This window comes from Tachyglossus aculeatus, chromosome 21, assembly GCF_015852505.1.
Source record: "Tachyglossus aculeatus isolate mTacAcu1 chromosome 21, mTacAcu1.pri, whole genome shotgun sequence".
NCBI classification, from domain to species: domain Eukaryota; kingdom Metazoa; phylum Chordata; class Mammalia; order Monotremata; family Tachyglossidae; genus Tachyglossus; species Tachyglossus aculeatus.
The window spans coordinates 50,636,081-50,660,552 of NC_052086.1; the positions used below are offsets into that span (position 1 = coordinate 50,636,081).

General features: G+C 46.7%; 1 protein-coding gene across 2 annotated transcripts in view; it reads right to left on the reverse strand.

Annotated features, from left to right (window-relative positions):
- Positions 1–24,472, reverse strand: part of TNRC6A (trinucleotide repeat containing adaptor 6A) — a 77,943-nt gene that overhangs the window by 12,496 nt on the left and 40,975 nt on the right. For both annotated transcript variants that reach the window (XM_038763527.1, XM_038763526.1), the window contains 12 exons: positions 21,202–23,844; positions 14,138–14,314; positions 12,695–12,870; positions 12,287–12,367; positions 11,898–11,949; positions 7,918–8,060; positions 7,413–7,559; positions 7,039–7,176; positions 6,112–6,240; positions 5,929–6,006; positions 5,468–5,678; positions 1,192–1,323 (listed from right to left, as the gene is read on the reverse strand). In XM_038763527.1, coding sequence (XP_038619455.1) covers positions 1,192–1,323; positions 5,468–5,678; positions 5,929–6,006; positions 6,112–6,240; positions 7,039–7,176; positions 7,413–7,559; positions 7,918–8,060; positions 11,898–11,949; positions 12,287–12,367; positions 12,695–12,870; positions 14,138–14,314; positions 21,202–23,844 — 4,107 coding nt within the window. The remainder of the gene's footprint in view (positions 1–1,191; positions 1,324–5,467; positions 5,679–5,928; positions 6,007–6,111; positions 6,241–7,038; positions 7,177–7,412; positions 7,560–7,917; positions 8,061–11,897; positions 11,950–12,286; positions 12,368–12,694; positions 12,871–14,137; positions 14,315–21,201; positions 23,845–24,472) is intronic.

Genomic DNA, 24,472 nt, shown 5'->3' on the forward strand with positions numbered 1-24,472 from the left:
AGAGGCGGGGCATGGATTTGTGTCAGCTCAAGAATGGCCCGATGGCTTCTAAAAATCTTTCCCTTTGCTTCCTTTCCGAGCTCATGTGTACATTTAAATGGGGTTCCCATTTGCTGAAGGCTTCCTAACACTTATCTTGGACTGGAACTTCATCAGGAAACCTGGGTGCTTTTCTTGGCTCTCTAAGAAACCTTGGGAAAGTAGACGCACCTGTACCAGCGCTGGAAGTTAGTGGCAAATAGCTGCAACTTGGCCACGGAAGAAGAAGGAGTCCCGGGGGAGTAGGGGAGGTGTTTCGGGGAGATGGGGGTAAGCGGCGGTCTTGGAACCACCTAGCCTGGGCCCCATGTCTCTGCTTTGTCTCTGGTGGCCAGTAGCTGCAGCAACCCTGCCTCTCCCACTGTACTCACCCCAAGGTCCTGCGTGCCCCGCCTTGCCTTCCTTGGCCAGAGGACCATTCTTCGCCCTCCCGCCCCGAAAGTCCTCTTGCCGCCGGAGTGGTGGGGGCTGCCACCAGTCTGGTTCAGATTTGCTTTTTACTTTCAGCACTGATTGGCAACCTGGTTTCCCCATCCACATTCCCTACATCCTACTCCTCACATGGGGCACGGACTGTGTCCAACCTGAATGACTTGAGCCTACTCCAACACTTAGAACAGTGTTTGGCACACAGTAAGCGCTTAACCAATATATGTTGCCAACTCGTACTTCGCAAGCGCTTAGCAGAGTGCTCGGCACACAGTAAGCGCTCAATAAATACGACTGAATGACTAAAAGACAACTGTCTCGATTAGATGTGGGCTGCATCCTAAACAGAGGGAAAACTCCCATTTCTTTATTCCTCTTCATCTCTCTCCTCCTTTTCCCCCTTCTCATAATTCCACAGATGTGCCATTCTTCCCTCTTGGAGAAAAATTAAGTCTCTTCTTCAGTCTCCAGTGTTGTCTCCTCCCTCCATCTTACTACATGTAACAGAGCCCTCAAAGCTATGTAGTTGCTTTGTTTTGCTGTCTCCCTAAAAGCACAGAAAAGACATATGGAGTTCTGGCAGCTTATAAGGCTGGGGAAGAGCTGGGCTGGTGGTCGGATCCAACCCAATGTGGACTAGAGGGAAAGCGGAAGACGCAATCTATGGCGTGAGCGCCCAAGAAATCGTAATAGGGAAACAGTTTGAAATGAGGTCCTTTCTACCATGTTTGCTGGAATTCTGATCCAATGAGGTGTTCACAGAAATGCTGTCCACTGTGGTCCATTTCCTCAGTCTTGACTGTGGCTCTTTAATACTGCTCATATCCATGTTTACATTCAAGTTTGAATTCAAGCCTGAAAAAGGAAACAAACGTAGTAGAACAAATGCTTCTCGTCTCTCCCGTAACACATTTTCTACAAGCACCCTATTCTGCTTTCCTCATGCTTTCAATTTGCTTGTTTCTCCTTAAATAAAACATTGCTCTGAAAATGACACAGCCAACTGTACATCTAACAGAAGCAAGGCAGCGCACTCTGAGCTCTTAGCTAAGGTCATGCAAAAATGCCAGGGGAAAGAGCCAAGAGGGAGGTCAGGTTATCCAAGAAGGGAGAAGGAAAAAGTACAACAGGAAGAGCAAACCGATCCTGGACGCGGGTTTCAATTTAGCACAAATCTCACCAATTGGCTGAAAAGTGTAAGGTCACTTATAATTTTGCAAACAATCTTCAAGGTTTCTATTTTTTCCTTAGTTTTGCAAATAGAGTAAACTATTTTCTTGACTTTCACCATAATGCCCAGTGTGGACGCCCTTTTGGTGTACATTTGTTCGGGGAAATGTTTTGTTCCATGAGAACAACCTGGTAGCAATTAAACAAGCTTACTCAATTCAATTCAATCATATTTACTGAGCACTTACTGTTTACAAAGCACTGTACTGAAGTTGATACCCTGTTCTCCCCAAATAACAACTTCGATATTGGATTATTTGGCCAGAAGGTGAAACCGTTTTTCAATGGAACTTACTGTTTCCCTACTTAAGCGTTACTTGTATTAAGACAGTCAGCCACACACATTTCCTTATGATGTTCTTCCATTATGCACTAGCTTTTCGGGAGTTATTTTGATGAAGGCAGTCAACTGTAAATGAATGGGATTCACTTGGTAGCAAGAGATTGTTTTTTGTTCAGCACTGCTGCTTGGACATTTATACAGCCCAGGCATGGCTCCGTGACAGGAGGCTGGGGAGGTTCAACTGGAGCCCACTGACGACCTCAGCATTGACCCCTGCGCCTCACTTATTGCGAGCAGGAGACTCGGGTTCCCGACTTTGGGCCTGCCTCTCAACTTCTCTGAGTCTCCGTTTCCTCATCTGAAAAATGGGGATCAAATACCTGTGCTCCCTCTTAGACCACGAGCCCGTGTAGGGCTCTGATTATTGGGTATCTACTCCACGGTATTACACGGTAAGTGTCAGCGACTGAACTATGCGCTGGGGTGGCTACAAGCCACTCAGGTTGGACGCAGTCCATGTCCCACATGGGGCTTACAGTCTTAGTCCCCATTTTGCTGATAAGGGAACTGAGGCATAGAGAAATGACTTGCCCAGGGTCACACAGCAGACAAACAGCTTCCTGAATCCCAGGTCTTTGCGCTACACTCTAGATCGCACTGCTTCTTCGACCACTTCAAAAATGACAACGTGGGGGGTGATTCCTTTACTTTCCCCAGTATGGAGAAAGAGAGGGAAGAGGATGCTGACTCTTAAGTGTGTTATTTCTTACACTGCTCTGGCTGCTGGAAGCTGGGAATCCCTGGGGCCTGGTGAGCCACTAAGGAGGTGGAAAATGATCCAGGGTGTCACTCCACCACACTGAAGGCATACTTCTGGGTGGGCGCAGAGTCGGGAAAAGTAGTACGGCCACTGAGGTGTCTCCCCCACCGTACGACTATGAAATGGAAGGCTGGCTTCCTGATGAAGCAGTGGGCTGCCGAGGGTCGACAGGTCGGGTCATTCTCATCACCCGCTTCGTCCTGTTAAACGGACGGAAGACTGCTTGCGAAGGGTTGCGGCTTATGTTTTGAAAAGACAGGACAGTAGGTGCACATACACAGCCACCTATGATTCACAGGCCTGCACGGTCCCTAGTACAAATAGGCTCTTAATACCATTCCTCCTACTGCTGCCAGATAATGTAAAGACTTTATTTCAGGTACTTGTTAGATGCTTTTCTTGATATGGGTCTGCATTTCCTTTTATAAGTTCTACTTAAGGCTGCGTGTTAGTAGCGAGCCGGGCCCTGTAGGGCGGAACCGATTTTGTATAGCAAGACCATATGGATCTTCGATAAACACTGTCAGGAGCTAAGGATAGTCAGGTAGAGGCTCGCCACTGCTACAGTTGTTTAACTGTTATCTTCTAGACTGTGAGCCCGTTGTTGGGTAGGGACCGTCTCTATATGTTGCCAACTTGTACTTCCCAAGTGCTTAGTACAGTGCTCTGCACACAGTAAGCGCTCAATAAATACGACTGAATGAAAGAATGAGAAGCAGCGTGGCTCAGTGGAAGCAGCACGGGCTTTGGAGTCAGAGGTCATGGGTTCAAATTCTGGCTCTGCCAATTGTCAGCTGTGTGACTTTGGGCACGTCACTTAACTTCCTTGTGCCTCAGTTACCTCAACTGTAAAATGGGGATTAAGACTGTGAGCCCCCTGTGGGATAACCTGATCACCTTGTAATAATAATGATGGCATTTGTTAAGCGCTTACTATGTGCACAGCACTGTTCTAAGCGCTGGGGGGGCTACAAGGTGATCAAGTTGTCCCACGTGGGGACACGTAACCTGGGGAGTTAACCTCCCCAGGACTTAAGAACAGTGCTTTGCACATAGTAAGTGCTTAATAAATGCCACTATTATTATTATTATTTTACATTGTATTTTGTAACAAGGCCAGATATTAAAGTAAAGGATCTAGAACCCAGAAGGTCGTAATTAGAATCATGAAAGACAGCCCCCGGAAAAAAAAATTCCATTTCTAGGGAAATAGTTTATGGCAGTAAATTTTCCCCTCAAACCTCTACTGGGCCGCTGAGTTCTTTCGAATCTTGTTTTTTTCTGTGAAGACTGAGAGGTTCCAGTGACCCAAAACACCTCACTATTCTCGTTTGGGGAAATGGATATTATTGCATGGCTTGATTTGATATAACTGAATGAAGATTTAGCAATTAGAGGACTCCAGTACCTAAATCCTATACCTAAATCACTCTCAAACACCATGAAGGTGCTACCTCTACTGCAAAACATGATATTTGGACAGATAATGAGGAGGAAACTACAGTCGACTGACGTGCTGAAAACACAGGTAGGGGCTTAGAACAGTGCTTTGCACATAGTAAGTGCTTAATAAATGCCATTATTATTATGTAAATGTAGGGATTGGCTTTCCTTTCATGCTCCCTGCAGGAGTGATCTCTAATGAGGTTCAGGGGCAAGCTCTCCAACCCATCACTCATTTGAATAGAGGGAATCAGGTTTGGAACTTACCAGTTCGTGACGGCGCATGGCTAACAAAGAGTTTTGGCTAGAATATTATTAGGGAATTAGGGAACGCTCTTTCCAACAGCACAAGTCCATCTGGCTGCAAATCAATGAGTTGTCAGAAAACTTGGCTGTGCTAGGCCCCGGAAGGGTGGACTCTGACAACGCGCATTCTCCTTAACATAGAGTTTTACAAGTTTTACCACCTCTGTGTTTTAGGACAACTGGATGTTAGTTGACAACTGGGTGTCAGGCCATGTCATGTGGTGAAGCATTTATATGTCTTCCTTAATCGTTTTTTTCTCAAAGACTTAACTCACCCAACAGAATATGCCAGCTAACGAAATATCTTTCAAGAGAGTTGGGATAGCAGTAAGCCCAGGCCAGCAAGAAAGCAAAAGGGACAAGAAGTAGAAGGAAGAAAAAAAAAAAGGAGGTGGGAGTAATTTGTTTTTAAAGGAGCCATTAAGAAAGGGGGCCTGAGAAAGAAGAAAGTATACAAGCCTGGTATTTCCATAGGGGAAATTGGATAAAAGCCTAGGAAATGCAGGAAAAAACCGAGGAGACAAAATGAGAAAAAAGACAGATGTTGTAAGTGACGTTGGCATTCTTATCTTCCCCCTTCTTTTTCCTAGGTTTGCCCATTAGCATCTGAGATTACACTAAGTCAAAACGATTACATTGTTAAACACATACAAAAGCTGCAGTGTAATTCCACGGAAACACTACTAAATTTTTCACACTGTTTCTCTCACATTATTTCCGAGTCAAAACAGATTTTCACACTCTCCACGTCTCTACTCTGTACATCACAGCTCTGTAACGCAATCCACCACAAAGCTCCCTGGAACCTTAAGGCGAGCAGAGCCTTGCCTCGACCCCCTGGTGCCTTGCCCGGAGAGGTGAAAGGAGACGGGCACAGTTGAGGGACCTGTCCTGAGCTACCGTGGGCGAACACCCACCTATAGGGAAATTGCTGAATGCGTTGATCGGTGATGGCCCTTTCTGCAGCTCAGGCGTGGTGTGGGGCATGACGTTCTCCAGGAAGGACTTCATGGCAGGCTGATGGAGTGTCTGCTGTTGAGATGGTGGGGTCTGTTGCTTCATTAACAGGTTTGGGTCAAGCTGACGAGACTGTTGCATCATCTGCTGCTGAATACCAAGAGATCGACCCTTAACGACACAAAATGGGGGGGGGGGGGGATTAGTTCTCGGAATCCTCACTGATCAGCGTTGCTTTTCCCGTCTTCTAAATATTTGACGATCGGACTGGAGACTTTATCTCCGGAGGAAGAAGCGTCAGAGGAACTGTGGCTCATTTATGCTCCTGTCACGGAATTTTTAAGAAGCACCACGGATACTTTCATGGGGTCCTAAATGCCTCAACAGTACCCACAGGGAAAGGCTTAAAAAGAAAATCTACCTGCTGTTCTTGCTGCTGGCGGCCACCGGAAGGCATGCTTCTTTGATTCTGCACCTTTTGCTGCTGAGCCAACAGTCGCTAGAGCGAAAACAAGATTTTTAGTCGTCGATGTCGGTTTTTAGTCATCACCAATGACCAAAATCCACTTAATCGCACGGGGATGGAGCTGGCGGTTTCACTTACTTGCAACTGGGAAATCTGAGAAAGCTGGTTTAATTGGGATAGCTGGTTCAACATGGCTACCTGCTGCGGGCCAAAGAGTGGACTCAGCCCACCGTTGTTTGGAGCATACTTCAGTAATGATACTGGAACCTAGCAGAGGGTAAGAAAGTTCATCAATCAAGCAAGCCAACAACGGCACGGACTAAGCCCTTACTTTGTGCAAAGTACTGCGTTAAGTTTGGGAAGAACGGGGGCCTGGGGACCTGGGTCCTAGTCTCCGCCGCTTATCTGCGGTCTGTTCTTGGGCAAGTCACGGCCCCCTGGGCCTCAGTTACTTCAGCTGGAAAACGGGGATTAAATCCTCCTCTCTCCGACTTGGACCGTCAGCTCCACGTAGCACCTGATTAACTGGTATCTACCCCAGCACTTAGTATAGTGCCTGGTACGTGGTAGGTGCTTAGCCGTTAACGCCCCACCCTCCAAAGAAAAAAAAATCCCAACAGAGTAGGGAGACGTGATCCCTATCCTTTGGAGAAGACAGACGTTACAATAAATTACATTTAGGGGAAGCTACTGAGTGTAAGGACATGTTTGTAAGTGCCGTAGGAGGCAGGGACAGCATGAGTACCCTAAGTGCTTAGTGGGTAAGAATTCAAGCGGATCGATGACCCAGCAGGAGGGAAATACGATGGAGAGAGGAGAGATGTGGTGCGGGAGGCTTCCTGGAGTTACTCGTGGACTTTTGAGGCTTTTTTTGGTTTGTTCTCTCCTCGCCTACTGATCATTTTCTGTTCGTGAGTACTTCCATGAGAGGCAGTGGAGGGGAAGAGAAAGGCTCTACTTTTAAAAGTTGTTTGATGCCACCCTGAAGAGTCGATCTCCTAGCAGAGTGCCCTCACACAGCAGCATCGTCCAAAGCGCACCCATAAAAGAACTGAATGCCGTTACCTGAGGGGAGAGTAATGGAGGAGGCACTTGAGCACGGAGATTAGGCTGAGATGAATTAAGAGGTTGTGCGGGAGGCTGCTGCAGGCCCCGGGGTTGTGCTGCTGTGTTACCGACACCAAACATATTGGGATTGCCGTTCTGTGAAGAGAAAGCTCATCTCTGAAGATCAATATTTCTTTGCCTTACCGCAGAAAAATGACGCACTCAAGTAGATCCTAACTGCATTTATATTTTAGAGCCCTGAAATCATTAGGTACAGAACCTAAAATATCAATACATATTTACACATCAATTTACATATATATGCATACAAACACACACACACACACATACACACATATAAAAACCACATATATTTATTTGTAAGGACTTACCTGTCTAACAGAATTCAAGTTTTGCATACCCAGCCCAGCTATGGAGCCAAGGGCCTGGTTAGGTAGTGCACTATTTGAAGGGGGAAGCTTCAGGTTTTGACTGGACATAAACTGCAAGTTTTGGGACTCGTCTGCTACAATGCCATCCTGATTGGACAGAGAGAAAGATGTGCAACCACAGCCAAGCAAGCAAGCAGAAGGGAGAAATCAGTGCCAGGAACAGAAGAGAAGTCACATGACATTCCAGCATCAACAGGAAACAAGGCAGAAAACAGAAGAGATCAGATTAGTGTGATCTATACAGCAAGCAAAAAGGCCAACATACATCTTTTACGGATTAAAAGGAAAGCACTAATTTAATCTCTACCTTAACCACAGGCATTTGAGCAGACGTGGACCACAGATGTTGTTTTACAAAAACGGAGTACATTTGAGCAGTAGATATTAGTCTCTCACAAAATCACTTTAATATAGTTATTAACTTTGATGTAAAGGAGCCACATACCTTATCAAAATAAGGACTGCGATCCATGGAAGACTCTTTGGAAATCTGAGTACGAGAACCAGGCCCTTTCCCTACTACCCGATTGTAATCGCCAATATTCAGGCTATGTTTATCCATCTCCATTCTTTTATCCTGTAACATTCCTGTAATGTTAAAAAAAAAAAAAGCCAGGTTGGAAAATTTAAAGATGTAATGGCTCCAGGTGACTTTCAATAAATTCAGAGCACTGAGCCAACTGTAAACCTTAGAGCAACGGTGGGCAATTCCTGGCCAATCCAGTGAAGCTGGATTGGCAATGCCACCCAATGCCAATCCAACCTCAGCGTCTCCTGCCAGGGTACTGCGGGACAGAGACTACTTTCAGCCCTGATCCAACGGTCTGTTATCGAAGACTGCCTGTGGCATGGGGTGCAGGACTGAAAATGGAAAAGCAGCGTGGCATAAGGGATACAGGCCTGGGACTCAAAGGTCACAGGTTCTAATGCCGGCTCCGCCACTTGTCTGCTGTGTGACCTGGGGCAAGTCCTCTATGTCTCAGTTACCTCATTTGTAAAACGGGGATTGAGATCGTGAGCCTCACATGGGACCGGGGCCGCGTCCAACACAATTTGCATGTATCCACCCCAGCACTTAACTCAGTTCCTGGCATATAGTAAGCACTTAACAAATGCCATAATTCGTATTATTGTTATTAAGTTAAATGGAGTCACGGCCCACTGCCCATGCCAGCTATTTCAGACAATTCCCTCCTCAAGCCCTGTCCCTGCACCTGCCCTATCTCGTGCCCTTAACAACTCCCTTGCCCAGATCTTCCCTTCGGCCTAGAGCTCCCTCCCCACTCAAATCTGAAAGACCAACGCTCTCCCCACCTTCAAAGCCCTACTAAAATCACATCTCCTCCAAGAGGCCTTCCCCGATAAAGCCCTTAATTCTCCTTATTTGTCCTCCCTTCTGCATCACCTATGTGCTTGCGGCCCCTTAAAAACTGCTATTCGCCCCATCCTCAGCCCTGAAGCGCTAACGTACAAATCCTTTCACTCTGCCAATTCATTTCCCCAATATGTAATTTATTTTAATGTCTGTCGCTTGGTCTAGTCTGTGAGCTCCTTGCGGAAAGGGATCATGTCTATCAGGTCTACTGTATCGTCCTCTCCCAAGTGCCTAGTGCAGCGCTTGGCACACAGTAACTGCTCACCAAATACCACCGGATGACTCAAATGGGAAAGGGGAGGTGGGGCTGGGGGGTTTAAAGGAGTCGCCACCGTAGTTCCCAAACCAAGCCAGAGGCCATGTTTTGGTAGTCAGAAGAGCGGGACCAGCAAGAGTGGGAACTGGCTGTCTGTGGGCTCCATCCCAGGGTGGTCCCTGTGCCCTGCCTAAAGCCAAGTCCGCTCACTGCTGGATCTTCACCAGGGCTGCCAACGCCCATCAGGCTGCAATTGGAGCCCTGCGTTGCGGCCTTGGGGACGGCTGATGCTTAGTACAGTGCTCTGCACACAGTAAGCGCTCAATAAATACGATTGATTGATTTCGGTTTCAAGCCTGCTCTTTGGCATCCATGCCCGTGAGAGGGAAACCCAGTGCCCCCCACTGCCATGGAGTCCCCAGTCCAGGCCACTTAGAGGGAAAAAAACAACAACAAAAAAGGATCAATTCAGAAGGAATTCAAGCTGCAACTGGAGTTCTATTCCAAACAATTCCTTCTGGCCTTCACCCATGGGGACTCCCCCGCTCCAACAAATTGAGCTGCTGCATTTTTTTTTATTTTGGATGGTTGATTTTTTAAAATTTATTGCTATTTTGAATTTCACTACATGTTCTATACACCTGAGTTTTCCCCTTTAGATTGTGAACCCCACCCTCTAGTGTTGAATTTATTCACCTTAATATCATGATGCGTTTGGGAGCCAAAGGGCAGACTACATAAAGGCCACCTTCAGTGACACACCAGCATCTGACACAGAGCCCAGGGGCCACTGATCCTCTAGCTTTGGGGCTCCTTGGAGCCCACAGTCCTGCCAATTGCAGGGTCCCATTACTTTCCTGTCCTCCCCATGCCAATCTTCCCTACTTGCCCTGGCCTCTGGTAAGGGGGCAAGGGCAACATGGCAGGACACGGAGCCGGGGGCAGGAATTTCAAAGAGTGCCAGAGTTGAAGGAGAAAGCAGCAGCTTCCTAGCAGCTGCCAAAAATAGCTGACTGGGAGCTCGCCTCACTGCTTTCCTTCGAGCTCTTTTCCCAGAAATGGCTTGGCAAGGAAGAAAGCTTGCTGATCTCTTCCAAATGACTGATTTTCATTATTATTAAAAGTGAGCACAACAGTTAAGACGCTATGCTTTCAAACTCTCCTCCCAGAACTCTTAGACTGAAGGGACCAAGGGAGAACAGCTTCCTCAGCCCCGCAGCTCTATTCAAGCTATGTTTATGTCCTAACAGTCCTGAAACATGATGCGTGATAGAGGCAATGGTGGCGACAAGGGCTGGGGCTGATTACGGTGGAGAACTGAGACCCAGGTATGGGAGGTATTTGTTTCTGCTTGAGAGGCTTCAGACAGTGAACTCTTGTGCTCCCAGCAAAACTTCTAGGTGTGCATGAATACCGTCCCTCTTCCAAATGATGCACAGAAGACTTTATACATGGCCTCTTCATACGTTTTTAAGCCTCTAGCACAAGAGAGGAGGCATTCTCCTACCCAGGGTAAGAGGAAAAAAGGACTGCAAATGTGACCCTCTGGGGATTTATAATATAATATCTGGCGGATAAATGAGTTCTCTGCTTTTAATTTTATTTATTGAATGACTTAAATACCACCAACCTAGTTACTGAGCCCATTTTTAAGTGGTTTTCAATTCGCTGTTATTTTGGAAAACTAAAGCAGACCTATATAATTGGCATTCCCCAACCTACTATTCTAGAGGCATACTGCTAACGATAAAAATGCAACTATCTTATTGGCTATTTTTATTTTCACATATTTTGACTTGAATAGATAATGTAATTACATAGGTCCATCTTGAATGAAAACTAGGAGTTTGTAATCTCCTGCAGCTCATACTTGGGAGTTTAAAGACAAAAATTCTTACAGCCAAATACACATTTTTTAAATGTTAAATAAGGAATAGAACCATCTGGGTTTGAAAGTTAGTTTCCTGGTATTACTCACAAAAATGAGGACTACTGACATGAGTACTTCCGAGTGTGCCCAAGCTATATGGCATCTGTTTTAGTGAGCATACCGAAACTTAAAATTTTTAAATTTTTAAAATTTAAAATCCCAAATTTTAAAAGAATGTACTTATCACCACACAATTTTCCCTTCGCTGGGTGAAACCTCATTTCAAACAACATACAGTTAAAAAAATGTTAACACAAGTGCTCACTGAGACAAAAGAGAACGAATCATGAGTCCTTATTTCCTCTAGCCATTAGATTCTCTCTACAAACCATATTTCTCTCCAGGTTTTACCTGTATCTGTCATTTATTTTTCAAACAAGAGCTAATTTCAATCTTTCTTCATTCAATGTAATCTTAAGACATGATCTGATGGAAAAATAATGTAAGAGTCATGTTAAAAGAACAGTTCTACACGAACCAAGAGCTTACTATTGAGTCAAAGGGGCTTCTAATTATATTCGGGAATATGATTTACTTCAAAACACGCACTCCTTTCATAATACAGTCATTTTGGCACAACTGGTCCCTTACTGTTTTTTTTTCAGCCACATTCGCTCACGGGTTAATTTCCCCACCAGTGTTGTCTTTCTCAAATAGGAATGACAACTGTATATAGCTGCGACAAAAGATTTTGCATCTTGAAAGACACGTAAATGAAGTCTGGTTACTATTTTGGATCTTTTTTTAAATTTGCAGTATTAAAAGGAGATAATGATATTTTACATCTTGAAGAATATAAAAAAAATCAGTTATCTACATTGAAAAGTAGCTTTGAGATGTATGTTTACTTTCTCCCAATCTTACCTCCAGACAGGTCCATCTTATTGCTCTGTATTGTTTCCTCAGGCGATTCTCTCTGAAGGGATTAAAAAAAGAACTCTTCAAATATGAAGATTTATTAAGAAACTTGATAAAAATGCCATTCAAATATGATTGCCAGGCCCACTCAAAACATTAACATCTATCTAAGTTTTTCAAGGAGAACGACACGGTTCCATTTGGGGAAACTTTAATCTACAGTCCTTATAAAAATGCTCGGACTATGCAGGTGTAACGCTCCCAAAGAGTCAAGCCTCCAGGTCTTCCCCTAAAGTCCCCAGAATGAATTTTAACTCATACAGAATAACCGCAACCCCCCGCCACCCATTTAAAACGTATTGCGTATATTGGGTGGAATAAACATTTGCACTTACCGAAAAACCAATATTTGAGAACTGTTTAACGAACGGATTTATCCACGTTTCGTCTTGTTTATTTCCACCTTTCATTGATCCCTGAAATTAAAAAAAAAAATAAAAAGGTAGACAGGTGCTCAATTCTGCTCTTGATTTTGATGGTAATGGTGGGCACAGCTAAATAGATTATCCGACCTCTCCATAGGCACCCAAGGTGCAAATGAGTAGTGGAGAAGCTGGGGGGAAGGAGGGAAGAGGAAAGGCGAGAAGGAGCAAAGATCTTGGATATTGTATATGCTGCAAAATCACTCTTAGAATCATTAGGAGTCGATTCAATTTGTTATATACCAAAATGTCAAAGCATAAAACGACGAGTTCCTAGGGGCAACTGCAATTCCTACAGACTGTCCCCTGACTTTGCATTACCTTGGAGGACATTTTCTTCATGTATGGAGGCCAATTTAAAGATGGGTTCACTTCCTGGGATGGATTACTATTCCACATTCCAATTTCTACATCATCTTCCTCCTCCCAGCTAGTGTGACGATTCCCCGCCAATGGCATATCATCTCCACACCAACTGTCTTGCATAGATTTGGGCCCTGAATGCAAATTTGAGAGAAGGTTACTCAGGAAAACAGCATTCCGGGGTAAGCAATTTTAAAATCATAACCAACGCTTTCTGATCAGTTTCTAAATGAAAAGCAAAATTAAATGAACTAAGGTAAAAATCTGACATCCAAAGAGAGTTAATAAAGGCTGTTTGGGCATGCCTGCTCCATGATGGCACTTTTTACTTGAAAAAGTTTGCAGTGTTGTCAACCTTTGTTTCAGCGGAAATCTATCTATGAGTCAATGTTCTTTATTGAGCACTGGGGTCAAGCTGCAAATGTAATGGGCTCCGGGTTTGGGAAGCTCAGTGCAAGGCCACGTTAATGGGGGCATTTGGAATTTGCTTCAGTAACACCTACAATATTATCAGTATCGTGGTAAGTTTGGTGAAAAGTCTTGCAAAGGGTGCTGTTTTTAAAAGGGGGTCTGCTATCATCGTCATCATCGATGGTATCTATGGAGCACTTACTATGTACAGAGCATTGTTCTAAGCGCTTGGGAAACTACATTATGGAAAGATATAATCAAATTAGGAGAAGCAACATGGCCTCATGGATAGAGGTCAAGCCTGGGAGTTAGAAGGACCTGGATTCTAATCCCGGATCTGCGACTTGTCTGTTGTGTGACCAGGGGCAAGTCACTTAACTTCTCTGTGCCTCGGCTACCTCATCTGCAAAATGCGGATAAAGATTGGGAAGCAGCGTGGCTCAGTGGAAAGAGCACGGGATTGGGAGTCAGAGGTCATTCATGGGCTCTAATCCCGGCTCCGCCACATGTCTGCTGTGTGACTCTAGGCAAGTCACTTAACTTCTCAGAGCCTCAGTTACCTCACCTGTAAAATGGGGATAAAGACTGTGAGCCCCACATGGACAACCTGATCACCTTGTATTACCCCCAGCGCTTAGAATAGTGCTTTGCACATAGTAAGCGCTTAACAAATGCCATTATTATTATTATTATTAAATGCCATCATTATAAAGATTGTTGAGCTGCACATGGGACAGGGACTGTGTCCAACCTAATTGGCTTGCATCTACCCCAGCACTTAGTTCAGTGCCTGGCACATAGTACGCACTTGACAAAATACCATTAAAAAAAAAAAACTAGTCAAAAGTCAAACCACTTACAAAATAACACGGAGACATTTTGCATTACTACCTATCTTATTGAAAAGTCTGTCTTAATCAGACTCTGAGCTAAACACCATGTCCCTGACTATTGCCAATACAGTTAATAAAGAGACTGACAAAAACATACCCGCTTTACTTGATGTCTGTTGACCTACAGAAGCACCACCCCAGCTGTTGGTGCCAGCAGAATCTGCACTAGGTTCTCCCCAGCTGGTCCCATTATCCATGGGTTTACCCCATGCTGAAGTTCCGTTATCTACAGTTGGAGCTGGAGTAGAAGTCTCTCCCCAAGGTTCACCCCAACCTTTAGAGAAAAAGAAGAAACGATATCGGTGATTTCAACGAAGTCAAAAGATCGCAGAAGTTTGCCAATGTACCATAGGTTCTTATTATCCTATACCCCCGAAAGCATACCTAGGCTATAAAATAAAACAAAAATAAGCCTCTCGGGAGAAAAATCGGCGCGATTATAATCACAGTGGTTTCCGCTCTACTGGTGTGGACATACACGGTGGACACAAAATGCGCCTTCTGCCTCTGATTCTTGTCTCTGGGAGTTCGGCGCTGGGGAACTCAGTGAGCCCGCCTCCCAGATGGGGCTGAAACACAAATTGGGATGCCAGGAGGGTGGGGTGGCTTGGGAGCTCTCATCTACAGATGCTGAAAGCATTTACAGCGAGTCGTGGTGATGGGCTGTGGGGGTGGGGGGAGTGGGGAGCTGAGTTTTGTATTTCTTTCACGTTGGCAGGCGGTAGCAGGGGCCTCCATCTTTAGCTCTCAGCCTGCTTTGACTGACCTACTGCAAAAACAGAGGACTGTGCACTGTCGCAGGAAGATGCCCAGACAGGCCTTCTACGAGGGCCTGGCAGGGGAAAAGGTGATAGAGAACCACGAAAGGTCTGAGGGGGGTAACGGAGAGAGGGAGAGGGATAACTGGGTCAGGCAGCTGCAGGGATGGACTGGAGGGCAGGAGGAAGAAACAGGGTGGAAAACAGGGTGGTTCCAAACAACTGGGTGAGCCCACTGTTGGGTAGGGACTGTCTCTATATGTTGCCAACTTGTACTTCCCAAGCGCTTAGTACAGTGCTCTGCACACAGTAAGCGCTCAATAAATACGATTGATTGATTGATTGATTGACTGGGTAGAATGGGAAAGGGATTAAGGAGAAAGGGGGAGACAGGGAAGGGAAGACATAGGGTGACGGGAGAGACAGACACCAGGGTAGACAAACCCTCTGTGAATGTTTTTCACCTAGTAGGTTATAAGGTAAAATAAGGTAGAATAGTGTAGAATAGAAATAGATGATTTTCCTAAAACACTATTCTGAAAAAGTCTCCCCAACTATGGCCCGATCTTCTCCACATCAGGCAGAAACACCTACGTGATTTAGGGCGCTCAATCGGCTCTCTCCTTGCCACACGCTGGTTGGCTGAATTCACTCCTCTCAAGCCCACCAACTCACCGTGTCTAGCTCTCATCTCTCACTGTTTGCTCCTGGCTCATGCCCACCACCTTCATCGCTGGCAGACCACAGCTCTCCCATGTTCAAAGCCCTTCGTAAATCGCATCTCCTCCAGGTCTTCCCTCATTGATCGCATCTCCCCTATCGTTCCCCTCGGCTAATAACTTCCATGCCACCTAAGCACTAAGGTACTCACACTACCCCGCTGCTGAACTTGGGTTTCTCTACCCTCTCCTGTTTCCTCCTATGTATAATTTACTGTAAGGTCTGTCTCCCCATTTAGACTGTATACTCTTTGGGGACAGGGGCATACCTATTAGACTTGTTGTATTCTCCCAAGCACTTGGCATACTCTTTGTATAGAGTAAGTGCTCAAATTCTTTTGATTGGTTTATAAAAGGAAAAGGGGAAAGGATTGCATTAGAAATGTTGTTTCCTACTGATTTGGGAATACTTCTTAAATGAGACGCTGAATCCTCGGTGATACTAAGTGGTTTCCCAGCTATAGCTTTCTTAAATTATGGCAGAAGAACATCTGAATATATGCCTACTGTGAGAGCAAACATACTCCTATAAGACTTCCCTAAAACACGAAACAATGCCCAACTGATATTAAGCTCAATCTAGCTGTTTAATGCTTTGGATTTCAATTCCAGTTATCAACTAAGTGGGGCTACTCACTGTAACACTGGTTCACTGGAGATGTAACGACTCCCCTCCCCCCCCCCTCCCCCGCCCCCCACAAACGGATCCCTGGTAACCATCTCAAATTCCTAAAAAACACATTTCAAGGCTCGCTTGCTAGAAGACACAAAAACCTGACCTCAAGTGAACTCCGCTTCTATTCCCCCGGCTCCTCCATCAACGGAACACTAATTCTGTGGTGAATTTACACGGAGTGGCAAAGATGCTACTGATATTTAGAAGCATTAGACAGCAATTCACAGACAGGCCTCCAAAGAGGAAAAGAGGAATTAATTTTAGTACTCGCGAGAGCTTCCTGGCTACCCATATGAGAAGCAGATCCACTGAGAGCACCAGCTTTAAGAAGCTATTTGACTGCTGCGGGTCTTTCCTTATGGGTATACCTGGCGGCTGGTTCTCTCTTTCTCTGAAAATACTGCTTTGCTAGAATGGAAAGACAGAGTTAGTTGGCTTTCATGTCTCTTCTTTCTCCCAGGAGCAAACACATGGCTCTAACAAGAGATAAAAAGTTAACCGGAGCTTATCCTAACAGCTGGACCTTTCTCTGACTCCAGTGTGAAGATAAGCAAGGAGAACGCCACCCTCTGAAGGAAAGGACCCAGGGGATCACAAGAGATCATCTAGAAGAGTCTCGTTAGGTAAACCCTGTCTTCTACAGGTTAAAAAGGGGAAAAAAACCTCCAAATTACTCCTTCCCTTTTGTTTGTTGTTTCCTCTAAAAAAAATGTAGAGAACTGAGTTTGTACTTCTGAACAGGGGCAGCTCTCATCTCCTTCTAAAGTACTGCAGTACAAGACAGGCTAGCGTGGCTCAGTGGAAAGGGCACGGGCTTTGGAGTCAGAGGTCATGGGTTCTAATCCCAGCTCTGTCAATTGTCAGCTGTGTGACTCTGGGCAAGTCACTTCACTTCTCTGGGCCTCAGTTCCCTCATCTGTAAAATGGGGATTAAGACTGTGAGCCCCCCCCGGGACATGATCACCCTGTAACCTCCCCAGCGCTTAAGAACAGTGCTTTGCACATAGTAAGCACTCAATAAATGCCATTATCATTATTATTAGGAGGGGAGAAGTGACCAATCGATCAATCAGTGGTGTTTATTGAGCACTTACAATGTGCACAGCACTATGTTAAGTACTTGGGAGAGTATAATTCAACAGAGTTGGTGGACATGTTCCCTACCCTCATTGAGCTTACGGTCTAAAGGACCTCTCCATATGTGGCTGGGGTGACAGGCCCAGGTCCCCTGAGAGGAAAAGAGGCTTCCTGAGCGTAATGGTCTGGGGAGGACCTGTCCAGTTGGCGCTGGTCAGAGGAATTCCCATTTAGCCTCTATTTACAGTGATAAATCTAGTTCCTCTTGCAGGGTCAGTTGACAGGCTGCTGCTTCAGCGGCTTCAGAGCTCCCACTGTTAGGCCATGGGCATATTCACCTATGTCCTCTGAGCTTCCCAGTCAACCCTCCCTCCCGCCGCTCGCTACCCAGTCTTGCCGACCTCGGCTCAGGGCACCCTTCTGGCCTTGGCAAGTAGGCCAGGCTCAGGCCAGGATGACCAACGGTCCCTCTTGTGTCACGTCCCTAGCTTGTGACTGTGTCTTCTGACTCTGCTGAACTCTAACAATAACTGTGGTATTTGTTAAGTACCACGTTCCAGGCACTGTACTAAACACCAGGATGGATACAAGCAAATCGGAATGGGCAGAGTCCCTGTTCCACATGCAAACATTCCACAGTTCACAGTTCCACAGAGATTAAGACCGTTCCACGGTCTTCATTCCCATTTTACAGATGAGAGAACTGAGGCACAGAGAAGCTGAGTCACCCAGCAGACAAGCGGCAGAGCGGGGATGAGAACTCGGGTCCTTCTGATTCCCAGACCTGGGCTCTATCCATTAGGCCAGGCTGCTTTCCTACTAACGCTGTACTCTCCCAGGTACCTACTACAGTGACCTGCACAGAGTAAGCGCTCAATAAACACTGGTTTACTGATAAATGCTGGTTCACTGATTGGGAAGAGCAGCCCCTGTGGAAGTTCCCATGGTTTAAATAGTTACTAATGCCGACAGCTGACAGGGACAAGCAGGCTTACAAATGTAGTGCTCAAGTACTTACAGACTCAGTATCTGCTTTTGTCCCTCTCCTCAAGAGGAGATACAGCCCGACAGGGCCCGATGACAGAGAAACGTGTTACCTGATCCAAGTTGCATAGTTGTTGGGCTTGACGTTCATGCGTGATCCCGGACGAGTCAGGAAAAGGGGAGACTTCCCGAGAAAGTGACTGTAGCCCCGAGCAGGTGACTGTGGTCACTTTGGGAGTTCCCTGACTTAACGGATCTGTCACTCTTTGGCTGTTTCATTTTTGGGGTCCAAGGAAGCACTTAAAATAAGACTGTTGGCTTTCCCTGGAAGTCCCTGGAGGAAGGCGTGTTTCCTTTCAGAAACTGAAATGGGGGCAGTTGTTTCGGATGGTTCTTCTGGGGGGTGAAGAATGTGGCGGAAAGGAAAGAGCGGGAGGAGGGAGTCCGAGTTTAAGTAGAGCCAGATTTCTGGACCTTCTTAAAAAGACAACCTTTAAGGTCTATAGCATCCAGGCAGTTGAGAAATAGCACTGTGTTGATATGCGGTGGGATACTATTACCCACCTTACGGAAAAGCCCGAAACAAAATACAACAGAACAAAAAACTTGTAATGTCTGACAACTCCAGCTGGTGGAAGCATATAGATATTCCATTGAGCTCATCTGGGTCTCTCGCGTAAATTTCTTTCCTGCGTGAAATATTTTTTTATCAAAGCTGCTAAGTATAAAAGAGATTTATCTAATAGTAACAATTGTGGTATTTGTTAGGTGCCCACTACGTACCAGGTGCTGGGGTAGATACAAGTTAATCAGGATGGACACAGTCCCTGGCCCATATGAGGCTCACAGTCTAAGGTGGAGGGAGAAAGGGCATTTAATTCCCATTTACAGTTGAGAAAACTGAGGCAAAGAGAAGTGACTTGCCCAAGGCCACAAAGCAGGCAAGTGGCAGATCTGGGATTAGAGTCTGGGTCCTCTGACCTCCAGACCTGTGCTGTTTCCACTGGGCCACACTGCCACTGCCTTTTAGTAGAAACACTGAAAGGCCAAAAAGTGAACAGCAGGACCTAAGAGAAACAGTTACAGAGATGAACAAACCACAGACTGGATCAACAGCCCATTATAATTAAGAAAGGGCCATCAGACTCTTCTGTTCAGTGGGTGTTGAACCTTGCCTGGAGTTATGGTTTACAATCCTCTTCCACCCTATTCCCCCAATTAATACAGCTTGAGGCAAAGCGAAGAACCAACTGCAACTTACTGATCATTACCCTAAATGCTGGATTCTTCTATTTAGTTTTGAAAATGATAAAATCATATTTTTGCTTTTTTTTTCTCCCCCTACATTTACACTACCCCCACTGTAAGTTAAACCCATTTAGAAAAAAACCATCAGTAAAATGACGGAAAATAGAAAGTATAGTTTTGTTACCAACCACTGAAGGGTAACCAAGGTGATCACAGGGGGAGAGTCTTCCTTGTGAGGACACAGATCGCCACTCTCGCCACCTTCAAAGCCTTATCCAAGAGGTCTTTCCCAACCAACTCCTGATTTTCCTTTCCTTTCTCTTTTGTATTGTCTAGGCACTTAGATCAGTATCCTTCAAGCACTTGATAGTCACCCTACCCTCGGCCCCACTTACGGGATTATAATTTCAAGTCCGTCTCCGGCTCTAGACTATAGGCTCCTCGTGGGCAGGGGACGTGCCTACCAACTCCGTTGCGTTGTACTCTCCCAAGCGCTCAGTACAGTGTTTTGCACAGGATAAGTGCTCAGTAAATATCATCGACTGAGTTGGGACTTTCATTATTATGCAAGAGACTTAACAAAGCTTACAAAAACCAAGTGTGGCAACAGCAGACAAAACTGTTCAATAAATACCGGAACAACAGGATGAGGGGCCAGCCGATGAAAGCTGAGGGTTAGTGTGTTCAAAAGAAAAGGAAACACAGTGCATTATAAACATTTGGAATTCACTGTTGCGGGGAATTGTGCAGATAAAAAGAATTAATAGCTTCAAGAGGAGTCTGGGTAAATTAATGAACAGTTCAGTGGATAAAAACAGGGAAAGTTAGGGATAGTAGGGAGTAGGGTCCTAAAAATCAGGGGTAACATCAAACTGGGACACGACGACAAGGCTCCTCCGAGCATCCTGTTGTTGCCCCTCTGGACTACTAGGCATAGATAATTTTTCCCCCTCCAGTTAAACCAAACCGAATCTACTAAAACTCAACATGGATCAGTGTGGAGCGATGGAAGAGCCGTGGGTCCCGGGTTCGAGTCCCGGCTCTGGCACGCGCTCCCCGTGTGGCCTTGGGCAAGTCACTTAACCTCCCCATGCCTCAGTTTCCCCAGTTGTAAATTGGGGGTAATAATAACTAAATCCTGCCTTGCAGGGGTGCTGTGAAGAGTAAATAATCTAAGATGCTTTGGTGATAAAAGCACCACCTAGAAAACTGTAAAGCAGCGTGGCTTGGTGGAAAAAGCCCAGGCTTGGGAGTCAGAGGTCACGGGTTCTAATCCCGGCTTTGCCGCTTGTCAGCTGTGACCTTGGGCAACTCACTTCACTTCTCTGTGCCTCTGTGACCTCATCTGTAAAACGGGGATTAAGACTACGAGCTCACGTGGGACAACCCAATTACTCTGTATCTACCCCAGCACGTAGAACAGTGCCTGGCACATAGTAGGCGCTTAACAAATACCATCGTCATCATTATTATCGTCATCATCATCTGGCCCCAGATTTGGAATTCATTTCTAAGAGAGGAGAGATCCTTTCCATTTCACAGAAGCGTCTCAGAAAGGAGAACTGTGGCCTCCCACCCTTCCTTCCCCCCCGGCCTCCAAGCCAGTTCTCTCAGGACCGGGCTAAAACCGTGTCCCACCAAAGCAAAGCAGGACGAGAAGGCGGACTCAGCCCACCACTGGTCCCCGTAGAGGACTTACCAGAACCGTGACCGTTCTCCTTACTTGACATGGCACTTGAAGGTGGAAGCGGCTGCTGGACCTGTGCTTGCTGGTCTGAACGGCTGCCACCGTTGGGGACGTTTTGATTCCACATGTTCACATTTTTGTAGTTATATTTGCTTGGATCCCCCCAAGCTGAAGTCCCATCATCAATTTCCATTTTGCGGCGAATCGATTCCGGGGACGGCTCCTCCCATCCCGTCGGCTCCTCTTCCTTGGCCGGGGCTGGAATGGGTCCACCCAACCACCCGGTGCCGGGTGGCTTATTTGTGGCGGGCGGGGCCCCCCAAGACCCGCCGCCGCCGCCGCCGTCTTGCGGCTTACTCCAGTCTGGGGAATTGACCCGCTTTGAAGAATCCCCCCAACCTTGCGGCTGACTACACTTGGCAGGCTCCCCCCACCCTTGGGGCTGAGCGGGTTTCGAAGGGTCGTCCCACCCCGACGAGTGACTGGGGTTCGCGCCGGGGGTCCCCCAAGTCATGGAACTGGCTTTGTTGGGTTCGTTCCAGCCGGACGCCGACCGGTCGCTGTCGCTGCCTCCCGAGCTCGATTTCTTAACTTCGCCCCAGTGGTTGCTCCTTGAGGTTTCGCCCCAGCTGTCGCCGGCGGAAACCGTCCAGCCCTGGTTCGATTTCTGCCCGTCCCCCCACCCCGGTTTGATCTTTTGGGTGTCGCTCCACGTGGGTTTTTCGTCTTTGCTACCTCCCCACGACCGACTGCTCTTGACCGTTGCCGCGGCGGCAGAATCGTCGTCCCACCCGCCTTGGCCGCCGGAGCCTTTGGGGTCTCCCCACCTGGCAGCCGGCTTGGGATCGCCCCAGCCGGACACGGCCGAGGGGTCGGTGCTGTTGGGGCAGGGCCGCTCCACACAGCCCCCTGAGTTAGAAGTCTGTGTCCCAGAGCCTCCCCAGGCCTCCGTCCCATTGTCGGTCTTCCTCTCACCTCTCGGCGATGCTTCGGTATCCCAGGCGGTGTTCTGTTTGATTGGAGTCTGTCCCCAACCCGAGTTGGAAAGGACACGTGGGTCTAAGTCAGTTCTGTTCACGATACTTTGGAGTAACGTGTGCTGGTCGACTTTCCTCCTCTCTCTGCTCTGTCCTTCCCCCGCCCCTCTTTCCTCGTGGCATCCAGTGCTTTCCGTACTACCTTCGCTCTCCCCCGTACCTGTCGTTTTGGCCCACACGTTGTTCTGCTCACCGAGCTGAGACGGAGCGGAACTCGGATCGTTGACGTTGACGTCGTCCTCGTCAGTAGATTTCCATCCATTTGTAAACTTCCTACTGTTTCCGTTTACCCTTTCATTGGAATGCTGATTGCTAGGCAGTTTATTCCATTCCCCATTGGCTACATTAGTGCCAGTGTTTTGTGCAGGGTTCCCCCATCCTCTTCTGTTTCCTCCAGGATTCAAACTACTTCCACCTCCCCACGGGATGTTCTGGGAGTTGACCATCCCTGACTCCCACACGCCGCCGCCGCCGCCGCCGCCTCCTCCTCCTCCGCCTCCTTTAGTCCCACTGATTGGAAAGTTAGTGCCGACGGGCCCATTGATGCCAGGCTGCATTAGAGTTGCATTCACAGTGTCACCGTTAGCTTGGCCGTTGGGGCCCGAACATTTGTCTCCGGAGTAATCAGGGCCGTAGGCACTCCACGCAGTACCACAAGAGCCACCATTTTTGGACTCACCATTGCTGAGGTGAGAAATGGAAGTGCCGTTTGCAACTGAAGAGGCCTGTATCTGAGAATGATTCATTGTGCTCACACGCCAGGCCCCATGCCCTGTGTTGGCAGGCAGTTCGTTCATCTGCACGGAACCGACAGAGTTTGGTAAACTAGAGGTCATAAAGTTAGTAGTGTTATTTGGTCCATTCATTTCAGTGTTAAGGTTTTGAGGTTGCCCACTGAATGAAACCTTCCGTGTACCATTGACTTCAGAATCGCCATTTTCCTGAAGGCTTCCCCAGGAACCATGGGTTGAACCGCCCACTTTAGAGTTACTACTCTGATTGTTAGGTATCTGACCTATGGTACTGCACTGAATACTTGTGCCGACATTACCGCTCCCTCCCGACCCTTTCAGGGCATGTCCATTGTTCTCCGATACAGGCCAGGCACCGTGGTTGCCATTGGAATTCAAAGTGCTTGGATTTAACCCTCCATTTGATGAAGAACTTAGGCTGCCCCAAGCATTCATTCTATTGTTGCTACTTTCAGGTTTGCTATCGGGAGCATCCACAGAAACTTGACATGTGCTTATTATGGCTCCGTGGGAAAAGCCCCACGGCCCCTTAGTACTTCCATTGCCCACATTATTGCTGTTGCTACCGACCACAAACTTGTTCTGAGAACCGTGGCCCACGCCATTCCGAATTCCCTCGCTCTCGCCACCCGCGCTCCCCGAAGCCATCATCGTGAGGTTTTTCTCGGACCCAGAGCTAGAGGCGGAGTCAGTGTCCATACATTCTGAAGCCAACTCTGGGTCACTGCCGGTGATCGATGGCCATGCTTCTTTGTCAGAGCCGTCTACGATGACTTTGTCCCAGTTTGGGCTGGGGTCGCTGTTAGAAGAGATGGGTCTCCAGTGAGAATTTTCATAATGGGATCCTAAGCTGCTGTGGTTCAGATCTAGAAGAGAGCAAGAGACACAGAGAGAGACAGAGAGAAAAAAAAAATCTATCAAGCATTCAGATTTTTAGGGATGAACACCAAATGAACACCCAGGCACATGAGAACTGGCCGATTCCGTTTTGGCAACTGTTGGCGCTCTGCTAGGGTCTCTGGGGATTCGAGCAGGGCAGAAGTGAGGGACTATGTACCAACACACATTTAAATTTCCTATGGCGAGCAAAATTCGAATACATTTAAAACCGGGACAGAAATGCTGTGTGTACCAAATCACGCTATATTTAGAAATATGAGGAAATTCTATGGACCAACACATACTGAAATTTCCTATGGAGAGCAAAATTCAAATACATTTAGAACACGGACAAAAATGCTGTGTACCAAATCACTCTGTATTTAGAAACACTGGGAAATTTTATGCATTATTACTTACTATTTAGTCTACTATTTAGTTTTAGTTAGCCAAAACTGTATGAACTTCTATGAACTGTATGAAGAACTTTTATGTTCTTCCACTGGGCTAAGGTAAGAATTTATAACAAACCAAAAAACAAAGCAACATTGAAAACAAATGAAAAAACCCCCGCCCCGCCCCCACTTTACAGCAATGCGCAGACCTGTGTCCTCC